General features: G+C 38.6%; 1 protein-coding gene across 4 annotated transcripts; it reads right to left on the bottom strand.

Annotated features, from left to right (window-relative positions):
* Positions 1 to 843: 843 nt before the first annotated feature.
* LOC146466148 (uncharacterized) lies at positions 844 to 17,967 on the bottom strand. 4 transcript variants are annotated; one of them, XM_085127765.1, is made up of 2 exons: positions 17,868 to 17,891; positions 844 to 1,495 (listed from the first exon to the last, which is right to left on the bottom strand). In XM_085127765.1, exon 2 carries the CDS (start codon positions 1,486 to 1,488, stop codon positions 1,090 to 1,092), a length of 399 nt encoding a protein of 132 aa, XP_084983891.1. In that variant the 5' UTR covers positions 1,489 to 1,495; positions 17,868 to 17,891; the 3' UTR covers positions 844 to 1,089. The 4 variants fall into 4 exon arrangements, 3 of the variants coding, with proteins under 3 accessions (XP_084983891.1, XP_084983888.1, XP_084983889.1); XM_085127762.1 differs by lacking the exon at positions 17,868 to 17,891 and adding an exon at positions 2,966 to 3,097 and having other exon boundaries at positions 844 to 1,500; XM_085127763.1 differs by lacking the exon at positions 17,868 to 17,891 and adding an exon at positions 2,962 to 3,068.
* Positions 17,968 to 18,112: the final 145 nt, after the last annotated feature.

Raw genomic sequence — 18,112 nt, 5'->3', positions numbered from 1 at the left:
CTTCGATCTCGGTGTAATGTTGTTTTAGGAGGAAATAGTTGGTAAATCAAATCCACCAAATATTCTTTATGAAGGGACCAATCGGCAATCACCATAGGACAACTGTAGGACAAAGTTCAATCTGGTCCCCAGAGTCCACAGGCTATTTGGCCGGCGGATGGTCATCTGGAGGCTTTGGGGAAATCGGAGCAATTCAAATTTTTTGATTGGCTGCCCTGTTAATGGCTCAGCCTTCCGCAGGATTTCTGTGGTGAAAAAATTCTAGTTCCCCAAAGTCTCTCCAGGCAACCAACCGCTGACCAAAGAACCTGAGGACCTGAGTACGAGGTTGGACAAAGTCAGATCTGTTCCTAGCCTCTATTTTAAAATTGTATATTGAGCTGGGGAACAGTAGAAATTTGGCGCAGTCATGGTTTTAATCACGCCATTGTGGAAGTTTGGAAGGTGCAGAGATTAAAAATGTTTTTGAATGCAAGCACTACAGCGTAAGAAAAGTATTTGTTCATCAAATAACCAACTAAGATCTAATGGGATGACTAAAATCAGTCAATCAATCAATCAATCAATCAATCAATCAATCAATCAATCGATCGATCGATCAATCAATCAATCAGTCAGTCAGTCAATCAATCAGTTTTTATTTTATTTTATTTTTTAGGCTTTCTTTTCGCTTAAGTTGCGTACTAACTGCGAGGATCTTCCTTCTATTTAACAAATCAATCAATCAATCAGTTAGTCAGTCAGTCAGTCAGTCAATTAACCAATCAATCAATCAATCAATCAATCAATCAATCACTCCATGAGTCAGTCGATCACCCAGCCAAACTTCATTCACACAGTAAATTGAAAGAAGATCTTTCATTTATTCCTGTTCATATATTTATCCCTGACGAGAGACCCCACGAGTCGAGTCCTTTACATGTTTATCATCGTGTCTTACGAAAGGCTATTATCAAGGTTACATTATATTTTATTACCGAAAACCCTTCTTGTTTACTTAATAAACTATTGCCTCCGAAGAGGCATAGGTTGCTGCCCCATCAAGGCCATAATGATATTCTATCTACGATGAAGATTATTCTTATTATTTCATTGTTCACATTCATCCACGATTGCCTCTGGCGGTGTGGTCGTCGGAGGCTGTGTAGTCGTCGGAGGCTGTGTAGTCGTCGGAGGTTGTGTGGTCGTCGGAGGCTGTGTAGTCGTCGGAGGTTGTGTGGTCGTCTGAGGCTGTGTGGTCGTCGGAGGCTGTGTGGTCGTCGGAGGTTGTGTGGTCGTCGGAGGTTGTGTGGTCGTCGGAGGCTGTGTGGTCGTCGGAGGTTGTGTTGTTGTCGCCGGTACTGGTATTGGCGGTATTGGCGGTATTGGTATTGGCGGTATCTTAAATCTTCTGCGCCTCCTCCCCCAGCTTGATGACCAGCCATCAGCCGGAGTGATCGATACCACAAGCAATGCCACAACCAACAAAGCGCAAGTAAACTTTGCCATCGTCACTCTGAACTGAAAATCAATGATATCAACATCAAAACTAGAATACGTCAAACAATGACAAGACAATGCATTGCAGGGGAGGCTTCACCCCAACACCAACAGCTCGTTAATGAAGGGCATGATCATAGGTAGGTGGAAAGGAAAGAAAGGCAAGAGGAAGACATTCGAATAGCCTAAAGTTAAATTAATAAGACGAGTTCTCAAATCAGTCAAGTTCTAGAAAAATAAAATGTATTGAGAGTTTGAGGGAAGATATTGATTAAGATAGAACTGAAATTTTTTTCTATTAAATGGGAAAATAGTAAGTAAGTAAGTAAGTGAGTAAGTAAGTAAACAATTTTATTTATCGAGGGTGTAGCACGTAGCAGTAAAAACAGAAATCTCTGTAACCTTTAAATACGTATATGACTAAAATTATTTCAATATTGGGAAACAAAATAAAAGCACTATCACAAAAATATATTATCTAGCAGAAAAAAGATCTAAGCGAGTAACACCATTTAAGTATTTTCCCTAAAAGACAAAATGATCTAAACTCACATAGGATTTCATAAAATTTGAATATGAATGAACATGGTTTTCTAAAAGTTGCTACGCTTCTTCGCTCAAGAGCGTCCTTAAGAAGTTGATACAGTCAAAGTAGCAAAAGTACGACACCTTCACTTTCAAGAGTCTGCATCTCTAGGTCAGGTAAGGTTCAATTTAGAATAGCGTCAGTTGGCTGAGGATAAAATTTAGCCCTCAAAGATGGACGCGCAATTAAGTAGAGTTAAACCAACATCAAATCTTTCCGTGACTTTCATAAGAAATGAACAAGTTTGTTATTGACCAGTGGATATGAACGTGTCAATTTTATTTTTAAAATCTTTTGATTAGTATCGTGGGGTTTTTAACCTCTTTTATTTAGGATGGTGAAATAAGAGTTTCAGTTACTTACAAAATAATTCTAGAACAATTACGGAGGAAAGAAATCAACGTAATTCTCAAAAGGAACACTTGATCTGTTCCAGCGCATTCTGGAAACAAAAATGCAAGAACTTGAAAAACATAAGCCAAGCATTTTTCAAGTTTCAATCTATTCTGAGCTACTCTGTCTCTGGCCAGAGGCACTAATCGACAGTTTTATTGCACTGGGGTGATAATTTGTAACAAAACTAGACAATTATTTTTTTGCTTTTATTGACGGAAAATGTTTGTGGGTTTTGACAGGACATCAAATCCTCGTGATACTTCCATTTTAAATCTACAGTAAGTGCCAGTAACATCACGTGCATGTGCTAACTTGATGCAAAATCTTTAACTAAGTAATAGTTGTGTATTCGCCCTGTAAATCTAAATCTTATTGAAGCTGTGTACATTTGTAGAAAGGAAATGTTCAATTGAAAAGAAGAGTAAGATAGGGCAGGCAACACCGTGTGAGAACTGAGGCACCTTAGAAAGGTATCTTCTAAGGGATGTTTCATTGCTGACTTACCTCAAATCTGGTTTCCCCAACAGTGAATGGTTATCGATAAAAATGCTGTTTTCTAAACACTCAGCTCCTTCCTTTGGTACCGCAAAAGCTGAATATTAGTTTACCAAAATAAAATTAAAGCTAATAACTGCTTGGCGCGGTTTGATGAGTTTCGAATATTTAAATTGACGGATGACAGACACGGAGAAGTTATAATTAACACAGCTGGGAACATAGCCTAAAAATCTCGCAAAAATAAGTAATTAATAAAGATGCGAGAGCAAGAAACAGTTTATCCAGCTTTGTTTTTTATTATTCATATATTTAAGGCCGCAAGTGTTTGAGCTAAATGGTGGACAACACAATTTTAGGAAATCAAAGTTTTCATCGTTTCTTTATTTCCACAAATTCATTCGATATCTATTAAGTCATAAGGGGTTATAGCGAAAAGCACATAAGTAGAAGTTTTCTCGAGATGAATATATGTTGAAGACCTCAAACAAATCTGTTTCAATATAATTATAATTATTGCTGGAGGGCAAAGTTTTAATTTCTAAATTTTAAATGGCTTAACTTGTGACATGATTGACATTCAGAAAATATAGCTGACTTTCGGCTTAAAATATGACAGCACCTAATTTGATCCAAATTTATATCTTCATTGAAATTGCGAGTTGAACGCTGCTGGTTTTAGAATATTCGGGAAATAAATTTGAGATGATGTATTCTCATCACTCTGCTAATTAACTCTAACCACGTCAATGTGCTGCGTGAATGTTGATAACATCATTCTCGATCCCAGAGCCGCTCGGCTTTGACTACGTCATGCGCCAGTCATGCGCAAAAGGGAAGAGCTGTGGAGTCGAGAATGTTGAAAACATATGTCGTGAAAATAGAAAGAATTAGCCAGACGCATGCGCATATGATCTGACGCGATAAATTCTTTGGAAGTAGAAACTTCTTTGAGACTTCTTCCCGTCTAAGTAAACTGGTAACGTGCAAATTTAAAATCACAGTGACCCATAATGTTACCTGAAAGGTAATGTTTTGTCATGGGAATCAGTGGTCTCCCTCGCAACCGCTTTTAGTGTCGACGACACTAAGAACAGCTGCGAGGATCAGGGGTCCGATCCACGAAACGTTTCTCAGTTAAGATGTATCGACGGTATGTATTGCTTCTTAACAATCGTCTATTGTTGGTCCAACTGTAGGCTATTGTAAAAAAGCGATACATAGGATACATCTTGGAGTGACAAGCCCATTAAATTTTTAACCGTATTCATAAAATGTTTAATTTTTATTATTCCAATCACGTTTGCTACGCTTAGCTAACACGCTGAAGGCGTTACATCTATCATAAAATAATAAATCATTAAGCAAATAAATAAATAGACAAATAAAAGGTTGATTACCATTGGTGTTGTTCGTCGTTTTTCCTAAAGCAGTGAAATTTTGGAATAATTTAGGGGCGGTAAACTATCGGAGGAATAGGACCGATCTTCCTTTGGAAACTTTTCAGAACTTTAGATGGGAAGTTTTTGGCGCAAGTGGAGTTTATGAACCTTCTGGTTATGCTTTCCAATTGAGATCGTTTGCTGTTGTTTCAAAGTACACTGTTTAATCTACAATGGTGAAACTTATCGATTTTGAATTTGTTCCGCCTCGAGTGAGAAACAAAAGTAAAAGTTCGTTTCACGTCAGAAGACAGAATTCTACTTTTTAACTATTTAAAACTGTCACAAGGTATTTATTTACATCTCGCTTTGTAGATTAGTGACGTTGGTTATATATCAGTACAGTGTCAGTAACATCCATAGCGACCGGGTATATTAAAAATGCAGACCGGGGCCAAATACAAGGACAATTGTTCAAGTAACCTTAAAAACGATATATAATCGGTCAGCTATTCAATTAATTGATCAATCAGTTTTCCAGTTATTCAGTTATTCAGTTATTCAGTCAGTCAGTCATTCAGCAAAACTTTATTCATCGAAAAAAAAGTTGAAAGATCTCCCGTTTACTAAAGTTCCCATCTGATCTTTTGAAAAATAAAAAGTAAAAACAAGGAAGAACTTAATACATGATACGATGCACATACGCCCATGATTTGCTGATGTTAAAAGGTCAGCTTTTTTCCCAGACGCACGACCTCACAAATGCTTCTATAATACTCCACTGATATTAGCGTGTAAAATGAAACAAATGTCTAAATGTCGGCTGTTTTTCCAATTGCATATCATTCTTGCATATCATTCTTGGCACTCAGTAGGTGTCGTCGGTGACTCGGTAGTTGTCGTCGGTGGCTCGGTGGTTGTCGTCGGAGGCTGTGTAGTTGTCGTCGGGGGCTCGGTGGTTGTCGTCGGAGATTTCGTTGTGGCTGGAATTGGCGGTATTCGTATCCTAAATCTTCTTCGACGCCTTCCGCTAAACCAGCCATCAGTCGAAGTAATCAATGTTGCAAAAAGGGCCATGATCATCAAAGTACAAATAAGCTTTGCCATCTTCAATCTGAAATCAAAGCTGAAATCAATGCTAATAGCATCAAAACCGAGAATAAAGCAATAAAAACTTACATTGGTGACAAATGTTAATTAAACTAAGCCAACATTAAAGTTTTCTAAGGAAAGAAGTCGGCTTTAACCAGGAAAGTAAAGCAGAATTAAGATCATTTTTTGACTGTTATTACAAGTATATATAATTTTGAGAAGCTAGGCGTTTGATAAACTTCAACCGCTAGTTGCATCAAGATATACATTGACCAAAAGTTCAAAAGTTCAAAAACAATCAACGGGAACTGATCCCGAATAATCATAATCACAGTGCTGGACACCAGGCTCAATGACTGCAAGACTTAAGCACAATCTGCTGTGTTTACAGCATCATTTTGTTTTCAAAGACGGCATAATTTTGTAAGCTTATACAGTTTGATCTGTTCAGGATGCTCTAAGAGAAAATTTAAGTTTCAGAAGGTTTAAGGGGAAGGAATCTTGTTATTTCCCGGATTTACGAGAAGTTTTTGGTTTTACGAAATGCTATCTGGACCTTTATTCGCATTTTTAAAGCCGTATTTGTGCCTTTGATCCAGAAGGGATTAGTTTTCCAGTGTCACAAAATTTTTGATACATTTGAATGCAATCCTAAAGTAAAATTTCCTCTGGAATGACTTGATTATTGACGTGATTCCATTTTTCAAGTGACTGTCTCGATGTTTTAGATATATATGTTTATTTTATTTTTGTCAGCCCTGTAAAATTCTAGTAATGGTACCAACCTTCCTTTTTTTGTAATGAGAGGCCCGCTAACAAGCTGGTCTTCTCTCCGGCCGAGCTATGACACGGCGAAAGTCCAAACTGCTACAACAACAGAAAAAAATATTGTAACGCGTGAACTTGCTCATGCGATTGTACCTACTAACTGGGCCGATAAATTGGTACCAGTAAATAAACCTTAACTCTACTTCCAACTCATCCTCGGAGAAGATTTAACGGGCGAAATCGGGACTAGACTCGCTTGTCCCGATTTCGCCCGTGAAATCCTCGCCCTTCCCAACGGACACTTTTTAGACCAACTCTAACTAAATTCCATATAATTTATACCAGAGTGGTTGAGATAAGGATACCTTTGTGAGAACAGTCATCTTGGAGGGAGATAAAAGGAAAAATAATATGTGGTAGGTTTAGAGAGAATACCCTTGATAAACCTTCGAAAAGTAGAAAAATGAATGATATCTTATGTGTTTTTCTTAAGATCGATTTACCTCAAATATGGCTTTCAAGAAACCTTTGCGAGAAATGGTTAACAGTGAATGTTGCTGATTTGCTGACCGTTCGACTTATCCCTTGAGCTGCAACCCCTCAACTTAATTGTAATTGCTGTACATAAAACAAAGAAAATGACGAACTACTTGTCAACTCTGATTGGCCCACACACTGATAGATTAAAATCAACAGAAGTAGCTAAAACGTTACAACACAGCTGGAAATATATTTAGAAAATGCAAACTGAAATAGTTGATTAATGAAGAGGTGAGACCATCTATATTTACCGTAATCGCTTTGTAATTTATTTCTTTTTGTTGCGTAGATCACAAATGGTTTGAAGCTAGACAGTTCACAGAGCGACTGAAGAAAATCATCCATTTTCACGTTTTTATTTCCACAAATTCACATACTAACATAGCACATTTGAAATCTTCTTTATAGTGAAAGTAATTGTTTTATTTCATTGCTGTGTATACGATTTCTCTTGGTTGTATTGAAATTATTTATTTTATCTCAAAATGACACTACATAATGTATCACAATGTTACTCCTGCATCGATGTTTCTAGTTTTAACATCCTCGGTTTTTATTACCTTTTTGGAATAAGTATTGAAGTGTTTTATCCTGATTACGCTGATGATTACTTGGACAATGTTGGATTTGAATGACATAAAGGTATGTTCTAATCAAGTGAATACCCACGCTACATGAATTGGTCAGCGAGGTTCTGCCAAGCGCAAAACCCCTCACTTTCCCGCACTTCGAATATCCTGTGTTTAGTGGTAGAACTTGTATTTTTTCCAGTAAGAAAGTGAGATTTAAAAGAAGACAGAAGCTTTAAGCTAAACTTGAAAGTAGGTAAAGGTCTTTTAAAAAATCTTCTAGCCAATCGAATATTTCGAGACGCGCTTATTTCAATTCGCGAGTCCGTGAATCGCGCTTCACGAGCTGCCTTGATTTTTATTTTTCATTTTTTTTTTATTTGCGGCTGAACGTTATCAGATTTCTGAATCTCGTGTTCGGGTGCGTAAAACTTATAAGTCTCGGTAAACGGAAACAAAACAAAAAACCAATTGAAAAATAACGCTAAGAATCAAGAGGCATAATAATTCCTTTGTCTTGATCTTTTCTCACCTCGGCCGTCGCTATAAGATAATTAGTGAAGAGAAACTCACCGCTTTTGCTTGAAGCGTTTTCATAAAGACTTACTGTACAAGTGTAACTTCCAAAGCGTTAAACAGAGTCAACTCTTTTAAACAGTTCCGTTTAAACGTTTTCTTTCAAGCGTCAAACGGATACTTGTTTCCTATTTGCAGCCGTTTTGGAATGTTCATTCAAGAGCGAATTTTCACCCCAACTTTGGATAAACAATCTCGAAACTTCGCCATTCTCAACAATATTTCGCTCGAATAGATGTATTCGCCGGCTTCTCGAAGAGTAGCAAGAATTTTCGTTTTAACTGAGACAATACATGCGGTTACAGTGGTTTCCCGATATTTCCGTAGCGCTTTGTGCTGATAATTTTGCCCACCTCAGCCGCTTCTGCTTCGGCCCAACAGCTTTGCTTGATGACGTCGGCTTTAGTCGCCATCTTGTTTTTCCCATCATTAATCTTTACAGATTACAAAATCGACGTACAACAAACACTGCAGATATCCAACAAAATGGTGAAGGAGTTGATTACTCTGGAACGCGAGTACGTGTAAAACTGCAAGAAAATTTTTACAGGAGGGGACCGGGAGAAAAAGTAGCTTGCAAAATGATTGGCTAATTTTCCATAATGGCGTTGGAGGGCGGCACTTGTTTGTGTAGCGAGAATTTTTTTAAGCGCTGTTTTCTCAAACTTTAATTTTCGCTTGGTGGGGACACTTTCAAGAGTTACAACTCAACAACGATTTGGCCCATTTTGAGTCAAATTTGGCGAGATGCTAGAAAAATATATAATCAGCAAAACTGTGTCGGGGAATGGGATAATTCTAAAAATTCTTTCCTTGATAGCCATTTCCGTGCGTTCACTCCGCATGTTTTTCTCGCAGTTTTGAAAATGTTCTGTAACTTTTAACGCAATCGAATTAAGGAAAACCCCCGACACATTTTTTAAGCATTTGGGATCTTGAACTGGACTAAAAAAACTTCCAAAATACAAAAATCGCATTGAGTTGGAACTCTTGAACGACGATCTGGACCTTCAAGTTTCGACTTTACGGAAAAACCTGGAAATTTATTTTCTTGGAAAAGCAATGAAATGTTTGAATCCCCAGTTCTATAAGCTTTATTTTGATACAGTGTTTGGGTATCTGTGATGTAACCGAGAGGTCGCTAAATCCATTAAACTGAAGCCACCCCTGAAGGTACACGGTAATCTTAATTGACATTTTTATTTGTGAACGGCTAAACCTTCTGATAAGGGATCAACAGTTACTTGAACTATACAATCTGTGTTATTTCCCCTCTAAACAAGTTTTGTGATCTAGATTAATCTTTGCTAGCATTTCCCCAAACTTTGAATCAGTTTGTGCCGAAAAATTCTCACTTTTTCTGTCTTCAGTCTTGGTGTCAGATATATCCTGTCAATTATTTTTTTTATCAATGAACATGGGGCAGTGATTAGCCAACGGTCTCGAAACAATTTTAAGGGTGCGTTCGATTGACACTATTCCGGGATAAGAATAATAGGAATAAACCCGAACAACCGTTCGATTGAGACGCTATTCCAATTCCGGAATACATGGAATGTATTCCAAACATTCTGCTCCAGAGAGCAGAATACTTGGAATAATCCGGAATAATGACGTCATGCTTCGCGGTTTTTTTCAAATCAACAAACAAAATGGCTTCCGCTGCGTGCGAGCATAACGAAATTTTACTCAAAAAAGGATACTCCTGGAGTCGGGAAGAGACCCTTCCCCTCATTTCCTTGTACAAAGAAAAGAAAGAGATGTTCAAAATGTTAATTACAAGAAGAAACAAGTCTGGGAAGTGATTGCGGCGATAATGCAAGCGGAGAGTGTCGAGAGTGGTCGAAATATTTCGAAATGCGAAAATGGCTGCGAAACTCTGACAAATTATAATTGGGAACAACAGTTTCCGCATAACCTTCGATGCGAACCGCTTTACACCGCTCTGACAACAAGTTATTTGCATAAAACAGGGGCAGAAACTCTTCTAAGACATCTCCTTCCTCTTGTACAGATTCCTCCTCGAGAAATTCTTCAACAAAAGTTGCAAAACCTCCCACAATGACCTTCAATGTCGCCGCCATGTTGCTGTTCACGATGTTACGGAAGTTTGTATTTTCCTTCGGAAACCGCTGTCTGCGTGTTATGTCGCGGGCATTATTCCAGAAACGGAATAATCGTTTTATTGACGAAAGGATGGAATGGCTATTCTGGAATAATCCGGGATGTATTCTTATTCCGGAATTGGGTCAATCGAACGCATCCTAGAATTCACAATATTTTTACCCTTTTAAATCGAGGTCTGGCTGAGTAAGGGGCCTTTCGAAAATCTTTCAGTCTTAACAGTTTAAGGAGGTCTTCAGCAGCAATGCAATATATGTTGTATCAGTTTATTGAATTTTTTTGTCTCAATCTTCGCACTGATCAACTAGATCAAGGTCAATTGGGGCTTGGGTTACTGCTGGAGGAGGCGTTGTCGTCGGCTGCTCGGTGATTGTCGCTGGCGGTTGCTCGGTTGTCGTCGGAGGTTGTGCAGTTGTCGTCGGAGGCTGTGTGGTTGTCGTCGGAGGTTGTGTAGTTGTCGTCGGAGGCTGTGTAGTTGTCGTCGGAGACTGAGTTGTTGTCGGAGGTTGTGTAGTTGTCGTCGGAGGCTGTGTAGTTGTCGTCGGAGGCTGAGTTGTTGTCGGAGGTTGTGTAGTTGTCGTCGGAGGCCGTGTAGTTGTCGTCGGAGGTTGTGTAGTTGTCGTTGGAGGCTGTGTAGTTGTCGGAGGCTGTGTAGTTGTCGTCGGAGGCTGTGTAGTTGTTGGAAGTTGTGTAGTTGTCGTCGGAGGTTGTGTAGTTGTCGTCGGAGGCTGTGTAGTTGTCGGAGGCTGTGTAGTTGTCGTCAGAGGCTGAGGTGTTGTTGTCGGAGATTTCGTTGTGGCTGGAATTGGCGGTATTCGTATGCTAAATCTTCTTCGACGCCCTCCGCTAAACCAGCCATCAGTCGAAGTAATCAATGTTGCAAAAAGGGCCATGATCATCAAAGTACAAATAAGCTTTGCCATCTTCACTCTGAAATTAAAGCTGAAATCAATGCTAATAGCATCAAAACCGAGAATAAAGCAATAAAAACTAACATTGGTGACAAATGTTAATTAAACTGAGCCAACATTAAAGTTTTCTAAGGAAAGAAGTCGGCTTTAACCAGGAAAGAAAAGCAGAATTAAGATCATTTTTTGACTGTTATTACAAGTATATATAATTTTGAGAAGCTAGGCGTTCGATAAACTTCAACCGCTAGTTGCATCAAGATATACATTGACCAAAAGTTCAAAAACAATCAACGGGAACTGATCCCGAATAATCATAATCACAGTGCTGGACACCAGGCTCAATGACTGCAAGATTAAGCACAATCTGCTGTGTTTACAGCATCATTTTGTTTTCAAAGACGGCATAATTTTGTAAGCTTATACAGTTTGATCTGTTCAGGATGCTCTAAGAGAAAATTTAAGATTCAGAAGATTTAAGGGGAAGGAATCCTGTTATTTCCCGGATTTACGAGAAGTTTTTGGTTTTACGAAATGCTATCTGGACCTTTATTCGCATTTTTAAAGCCGTATTTGTGCCTTTGATCCAGAAGGGATTAGTTTTCCAGTGTCACAAAATTTTTGATACATTTGAATGCAATCCTAAAGTAAAATTTCCTCTGGAATGACTTAATTATTGACGTGATTCCATTTTTCAAGTAACTGTCTCGATGTTTTAAATATATATGTTTATTTTATTTTTGTCAGCCCTGTAAAATTCTACTAATGGTACCAACCTTCCTTTTTTTTGTGATGAGAAGCCCGCTAACAAGCTGGTCTTCTCTCCGGCCGAGCTATGACACGAAAGTCCAAACTGCTACAACAACAGAAAAAAATATTGTAACGCGTGAACTTGCTCATGCGATTGTACCTATTAACCGGGCCGATAAATTGGTACCAGTAAATAAACCTTAACTCTCCTTCCAACTCATCCTCGGAGAAGATTTCACGGGCGAAATCGGGACTAGACTCGCTTGTCCCGATTTCGCCCGTGAAATCCTCGCCCTTCCCAACGGACACTTTCTAGACCAACTCTAACTAAATTCCATATAATCTATACCAGAGTGGTTGAGATAAGGATACCTTTGTGAGAACAGTCATCTTGGAGGGAGATAAAAGGAAAGACAATATGTGGTAGGTTTAGAGAGAATACCCTAGATAAACCTTCGAAAAGTAGAAAAATGAATGATATCTTATGTGTTTTTCTTAAGATCGATTTACCTCAAATATGGCTTTCAAAAAACCTTCACGAGAAGTGGTTAACAGTGAATGTTGCTGATTTGCTGACCGTTCGACTTATCCCTTGAGCTGCAACCCCTCAACTTAATTGTAATTGCCGTACATAAAACAAAGAAAATGACGAACTACTTGTCAACTCTGATTGGCCCACACACTGATAGATTAAAATCAACAGAAGTAGCTAAAACGTTACAACACAGCTGGAAATATATTTAGAAAATGCAAACTGAAATAGTTGATTAATGAAGAGGTGAGACCATCTATATTTACCGTAATCGCTTTGTAATTTATTTCTTTTTGTTGCGTAGATCATAAATGGTTTGAAGCTAAACGGTTCACAGAGCGACTGAAGAAAATCATCCATTTTCACGTTTTTATTTCCACAAATTCAAATAAAAAAACAGCACATTTGAAATCTTCTTTATAGTGAAAATAATTGTTTTATTTCATTACTATGTATACGATTTCTCTTGGTTGTATTGAAATTATTTACTTTGACTCAAAATGACACCACATAATGTATCACAATGTTACTCCTGCATCGATGTTTCTAGTTTTAACATCCTCGGTTTTTATTACCTTTTTGGAATAAGTATTGAAGTGTTTTATCCTGATTACGCTGATGATTACTTGGATTTGAATGACATATGTTCTAATCAAGTGAATACCCACGCTACATGAATTGGTCAGCGGAGTCCTGCCAAGCGCATGAACTGCATGAACTTTCCTGCACTTCGAATATCCTGTGTTAAGTGGTAGAACTTGTATTTTTTCCAGTACGAAACTGAGATTTAAAAGAAGACAAAAGCTTTAAGCTAAACTTGAAAGTAGGTAAAGGTCTTTTAAAAAATCTTCTTGTCAATCGAATATTTTGGAGACGCGCTTATTTCAATTCGCGAGTCCGTGGATCGCACTTCACGAGCTGCCTTGATTTTTATTTTTCATTTTTTTTTTATTTGCGGCTGAACGTTATCAGATTTCTGAATCTCGTGTTCGGGTGCGTAAAACTTATAAGTCTCGGTAAACGGAAACAAAACAAAAAACCAATTGAAAAATAACGCTGAGAATCAGAAGCATAATAATTTCTATGTGTTAATCTTTTCTCACCTCGGTCGTCGCTATAAGATAATTAGTAAAGACAGGAGCCCATGGGCTCCTGGTAAAGAGAAACTCGCCGCTTTTGCTTGAAGCGTTTTCATAAAGACTTACTGTACAAGTGTAACTTCCAAAGCGTTAAAAAGAGTCAACTCTTTTAAACAGTTCCGTTTAAACGTTTTCTTTCAAGCGTCAAACGGATACTTGTTTCCTATTTGCAGCCGTTTTGGAATGTTCATTCAAGAGCGAATTTTCACCCCAACTTTCGATAAACAATCTCGAAACTTCGATATTCTCAACAATATTTCGCTCGAATAGATGTATTCGCCGGCTTCTTGAAGACTAGCAAGAATTTTCGTTTTAACTGAGACAATACATGCGGTTACAGTGGTTCCCCGATATTTCCATAGCGCTTTGTGCTGATAATTTTGCCCACCTCAGCCGCTTCTGCTTCGGCCCAACAGCTTTGCTTGATGCGGTCCCCATCTTGTTTTTCCCATAATCATTACAGATTACAAAATCAACGTACAACAAACACCTCCAGCAAAATGGTGAAGGAGTTGATTACTCTGGAACGCGAGTACGTGTAAAACTGCGAGAAAATGTTCACAGGAGGTGACTGGAAGAAAAAGTAGCTTGCAATTTTCCATAAAGGCGTTAGGAGGCGGTACTTGTTTGTCTAGCGAGAATTTTTTTCAAGTGCTGTTTTCTCAAACTTTTAATTTCGTTTGCAGGGGACACTTTCAAGAGTTACAACTCATCAACGATTTGGCCAATTTCAGTCAAATTTGGCGAGATGCTAGAAAAATATATAATCAACTAAAAGGTGTGGGGGAATGGGATAATTCTAAAAATTCTTTCCTTGATAGCCATTTCCGTGCGTTCACTCCGCATTTTTCTCTCGCAGTTTTGAAAATGTTCTGTAACTTTTGTGAGTGCGCGAATTCTCGCGCGCGAAGCGCGAGCCTCCCACGCCCGCAGGGCGTGTGAGGTTTTTCCCCAGTCTCACTCTACGTTTCCACCCTTGCTCCAGACCTTTCGCTTGACGAGACCTCGCATTTCGAGCAAACGCAAAAATACGGCTGTTTTGCAGTCTAGGGTATCTGTGATGCAACTGAGTGGCGCTACATCCGTTAAACTGAAGCCACCCCCGAAGGTACACGGTAACCTTAATTGAAACATTTATTCGTGAACTGCTAAACCTACTGATAAGGGATCAACAGTTACTTGAACTGAAACTTAATAAATTGATCTGACAACTAGCCTAAAATAAAAAAAGAAAAAAAATGACCATTGTTCAACTAAACATCGTACCAGAAAAATACATGAATATAACAAAAGATCGGCAAGGCCAGGAACTGCACGTCACGCTTGTCACTCAACGTCTTCCTGTTGCATGAGAGTTATCTCACTATTGACTTGATAACGAGAGAGGATTGCTTGATAACAAACAGCCTACAACCTGTCAGACTGAAAGCGACTGTGTTATAAAATAATACTTCTCAAATTAAAGGGAAAATAAAAAGGCCCATCATTTATCAGTTTTAGGCCGAGATAATATGAAATATACAATCTGTGTTATTTTCCCTTAAAGTGCCCCTAACCCTTCAATTTGTTTTCTTTTGGTAGATTTCCATATCTGTCAAGAACTCATTTTTTGAATTTTCTTTTTTTTTTTAATATTGAATCTTTTTCTTTTTACGAGCACTAAAAGTTACTGAAATTTTTACATTTTTGTTAAGCCCCGCTGGATAAATTTTTGTCTCGTGGGCTCATTAGGAACAAGCCAATGAGAAGCGTCCGATATTTGACACTTTCTTAGCTGTGAAGTAAGAAAAGGACACTAGAAGGATTCAGAAGGAATCTTATGCATGCTGATTCCTATCTTTACATTTCGAGAGTTGTTGCATCCAAAAACCACACATTTTTCAACCATTTTCTCTGTTTACAATTGAAGCATTACCGCGAATCTTAGGATATTTTTGCACGATGTCCTTTTCTTACGTCACGCTCAATATTTGGCCGAGTGGGGGACTAATGCGAACGATAGGTGAAAATATCGACAAGACTGCCTTCACTTCTAGCGCTCGTAAAAGAAAAAAAGGATTCAATATTTCTCAAAATTTTTTTCGAAAATGAGTTCTTGAAAGATATGGAAATCTACCAAAAGAAAACAAATTGAAGGGTTAGGAGCACTTTAATCTCGTAGCCAGATCTCAGTTGGTTCGGGAAGTGTCGAAATGTGAGCTTGACCGTGGGATTTCTGGGTACGAGATTAATTTTCCCTCTAAGCAAGTTTTGCATTTCCCCAAACTTTGAATTTGGTGCCGAAAAATTCTCACTTTTTCTGTCTTCAGTCTTGGTGTCAGATATATCCTGTCAGTTATTTTCTTTCTATCAATGAACATGGGGCAGTGATTAGCCAACGGTCTCGAAACGATTTAAAAATTTACAATATTTTTACACTTTTAAATCGAGGTCTGGCTGAGTAAGGGGCCTTTCGAAAATCTTTCAGTCTTAACAGTTTAAGGAGGTCTTCAGCAGCAATGCAAAATGTGTTGTATCAATTTATTGAATTTTTTTTTGTCTCAATCTTCACACTGATCAACTAGATCAAGGTCAATTGGGGCTTGGGTTCCGGTTATCACTGCTGGAGGTGGGGCTGTCGTCGGCTTCTCGGTGATTGTCGTTGGCGGCTGCGTGGTTGTCGTCGGTGCTTGTGTGGTTGTCGGCGGCTCGGTAGTTGTCGTCGGAGGCTGTGTGGTTGTCGGTGGCTCGGTGGTCGTCGTGGGAGGCTGTGTAGTTGTGGTTGGAGCCTTCGTGGTTGTCGTCGGAGGCTGTGTAGTTGTCGTCAGAGGCCGTGTAGTTGTCGGAGGCTGTGTAGTTGTCGTCGGAGGTTGTGTAGTTGTCGTCGGAGGCTGTGTAGTTGTCGTCGGAGGTTGTGTAGTTGTCGTCGGAGGCTGTGTAGTTGTCGTCGGGGGCTGTGTAGTTGTCGTCGGAGGTTGTGTAGTTGTCGTCGGAGGCTGTGTAGTTGTCGTCGGAGGCTGTGTAGTTGTCGTCGGAGGCTGTGTAGTTGTCGTCGGAGGCTGTGTAGTTGTCGTTGGAGGCTGTGTAGTTGTCGTCGGAGGCAGTGTAGTTGTCGTCGGGGGCTGTGTAGTTGTCGTTGGAGCCTTTGTAGTGGCCGGTACTGGTTTAGGCGGTATTGGCGGTATTGGTGGAATTGGTGGTATCGGCGGTATTCGTATTCTAAATCTCCTGCGCCCCCTCCCCAGTGATAGCCTTTTTGCATCAGCCGGAGTGATCGATACCACAAGCATTACCACAACCATCAACGCGCAAGTAAACTTTGCCATCGTCACTCTACAACAATAAAGGCAATTAGTAAACAGCTTTTTAGAAAACACATTGGAAATAAGACAGTGATATCTTAAAGAGCTTTCAAACCCTGGACAACACGAAATTAAAATAAATAAACTTTATTGGCTTGCAGCTGGAAGATTTCAATAATTAGCATAAAAAACATTTGTTAATCTATAGCGAGTTTCAAATATGAAATAATGGTGATTAAGACTAAAAAGGATTTTTTAAAGAATGTGAAGCCACAATAGAAATAGAAAACAGTCTATTTCTTTACAGCATTTTGGTTTTTTTTGCTTCTGAAGTCACACACTTTAACGCGGCTATTTGGTTTTTTATCAGGGGCAATTCTGTGGATTGGTCCACTTTGCCTCCGAGCCCCTCAATTATCTTGATTGCTTCTCGTCCAAGCGGCAAGAGATATCAGAAAAAAAAAGCAGTTATTTATGCAATTTTCCTTATTACTAAAACTAGCCAATGAGAAGTGTTTTCTTGTAATCGAACAAAACGCTGGATAGAGAAATTGTGCTATTCTCCAATCTGAATATTTCCCATTTTAGAACTTCTTCACGTCCTTAGCTATTATTTTTCGTTATTTTCAGTTATCATCTTATACGTCCCGAGAACATACATACATTTAAAAACGATGGTTTTCAAAGCTGTAAGCTTGTGGGGTCGTGCGTTTATGCCTAAACTAACCTAATCCACGCTATTTTATAATATTTCAGGTATAATAATAGTTAATAGTAGAAAAAATTCCGTTGTCTGTAACGTGTGGTTGATGCAGACGTAAAGTCAAACTTAAAGTCTTTAAATAGTTCTCAGTGCTAACCCGCTTCCTGATAGTTAAAGTTCGGGGACGCTTCAGCCTCCTTGTCGTTATAAGAAAAATAATATTAAAATTTGATGATTGGCTTGAATGTTATTATTATTATTATTTTTTTTGTAATTGATTATTTCAATTGGATTCAAGAAATTAACAAGGCTAAAAATTATTACTAAAAATCCTGGAACTTATTTCTTCATGCTACTAAAGAGCTGACATAGAAGACAACCTTACGGGGAATTTTTTTTGAATAGTTTCAATGAGTATTCGTCTGTTCTTTACATGTACCAAATAAATAGCTGCTCTGAAATAGCACTTTCACGACAAGTGAGCATTCGAAATTCAAAATTACTGTGATAACAATTTTTTCAAACAAAACTGTACAGATATATTTACCTTGCAGTGAGCTTACTGAATCAAAAATAGTTATATCCAGAGACCAGATCTTCAGTACGGCAATTTCACAATTTCGCACTTCGGTTGGAACGAGCAACTGAGGTAAATGGAAATTTTTTCATCAATGCAAGTCCCTGATGGAAGGACAATACAGCTGCGAAAAAAAAAAACGATAGTAAATAAATAAGAAAACACTCAGATTTACCTAAAATTTCAAGTAGAGGTTAAAATGCCTCTTAAATTTC

This window comes from Pavona decussata, unplaced genomic scaffold (genome assembly GCF_977016875.1).
Source record: "Pavona decussata unplaced genomic scaffold, jaPavDecu1.1 SCAFFOLD_153, whole genome shotgun sequence".
In the NCBI taxonomy this organism is placed as follows: Eukaryota; Metazoa; Cnidaria; class Anthozoa; order Scleractinia; family Agariciidae; genus Pavona; species Pavona decussata.
The sequence above is the reverse complement of the archived record's forward strand: the minus strand, read 5'-3'. Positions and strand labels throughout refer to the sequence as shown.

Bases quoted from the DNA above. Each gene is read 5' to 3' on its own strand.
- LOC146466148 (XM_085127765.1), bottom strand. From the start codon at position 1,488: ATGGCAAAGTTTACTTGCGCTTTGTTGGTTGTGGCATTGCTTGTGGTA.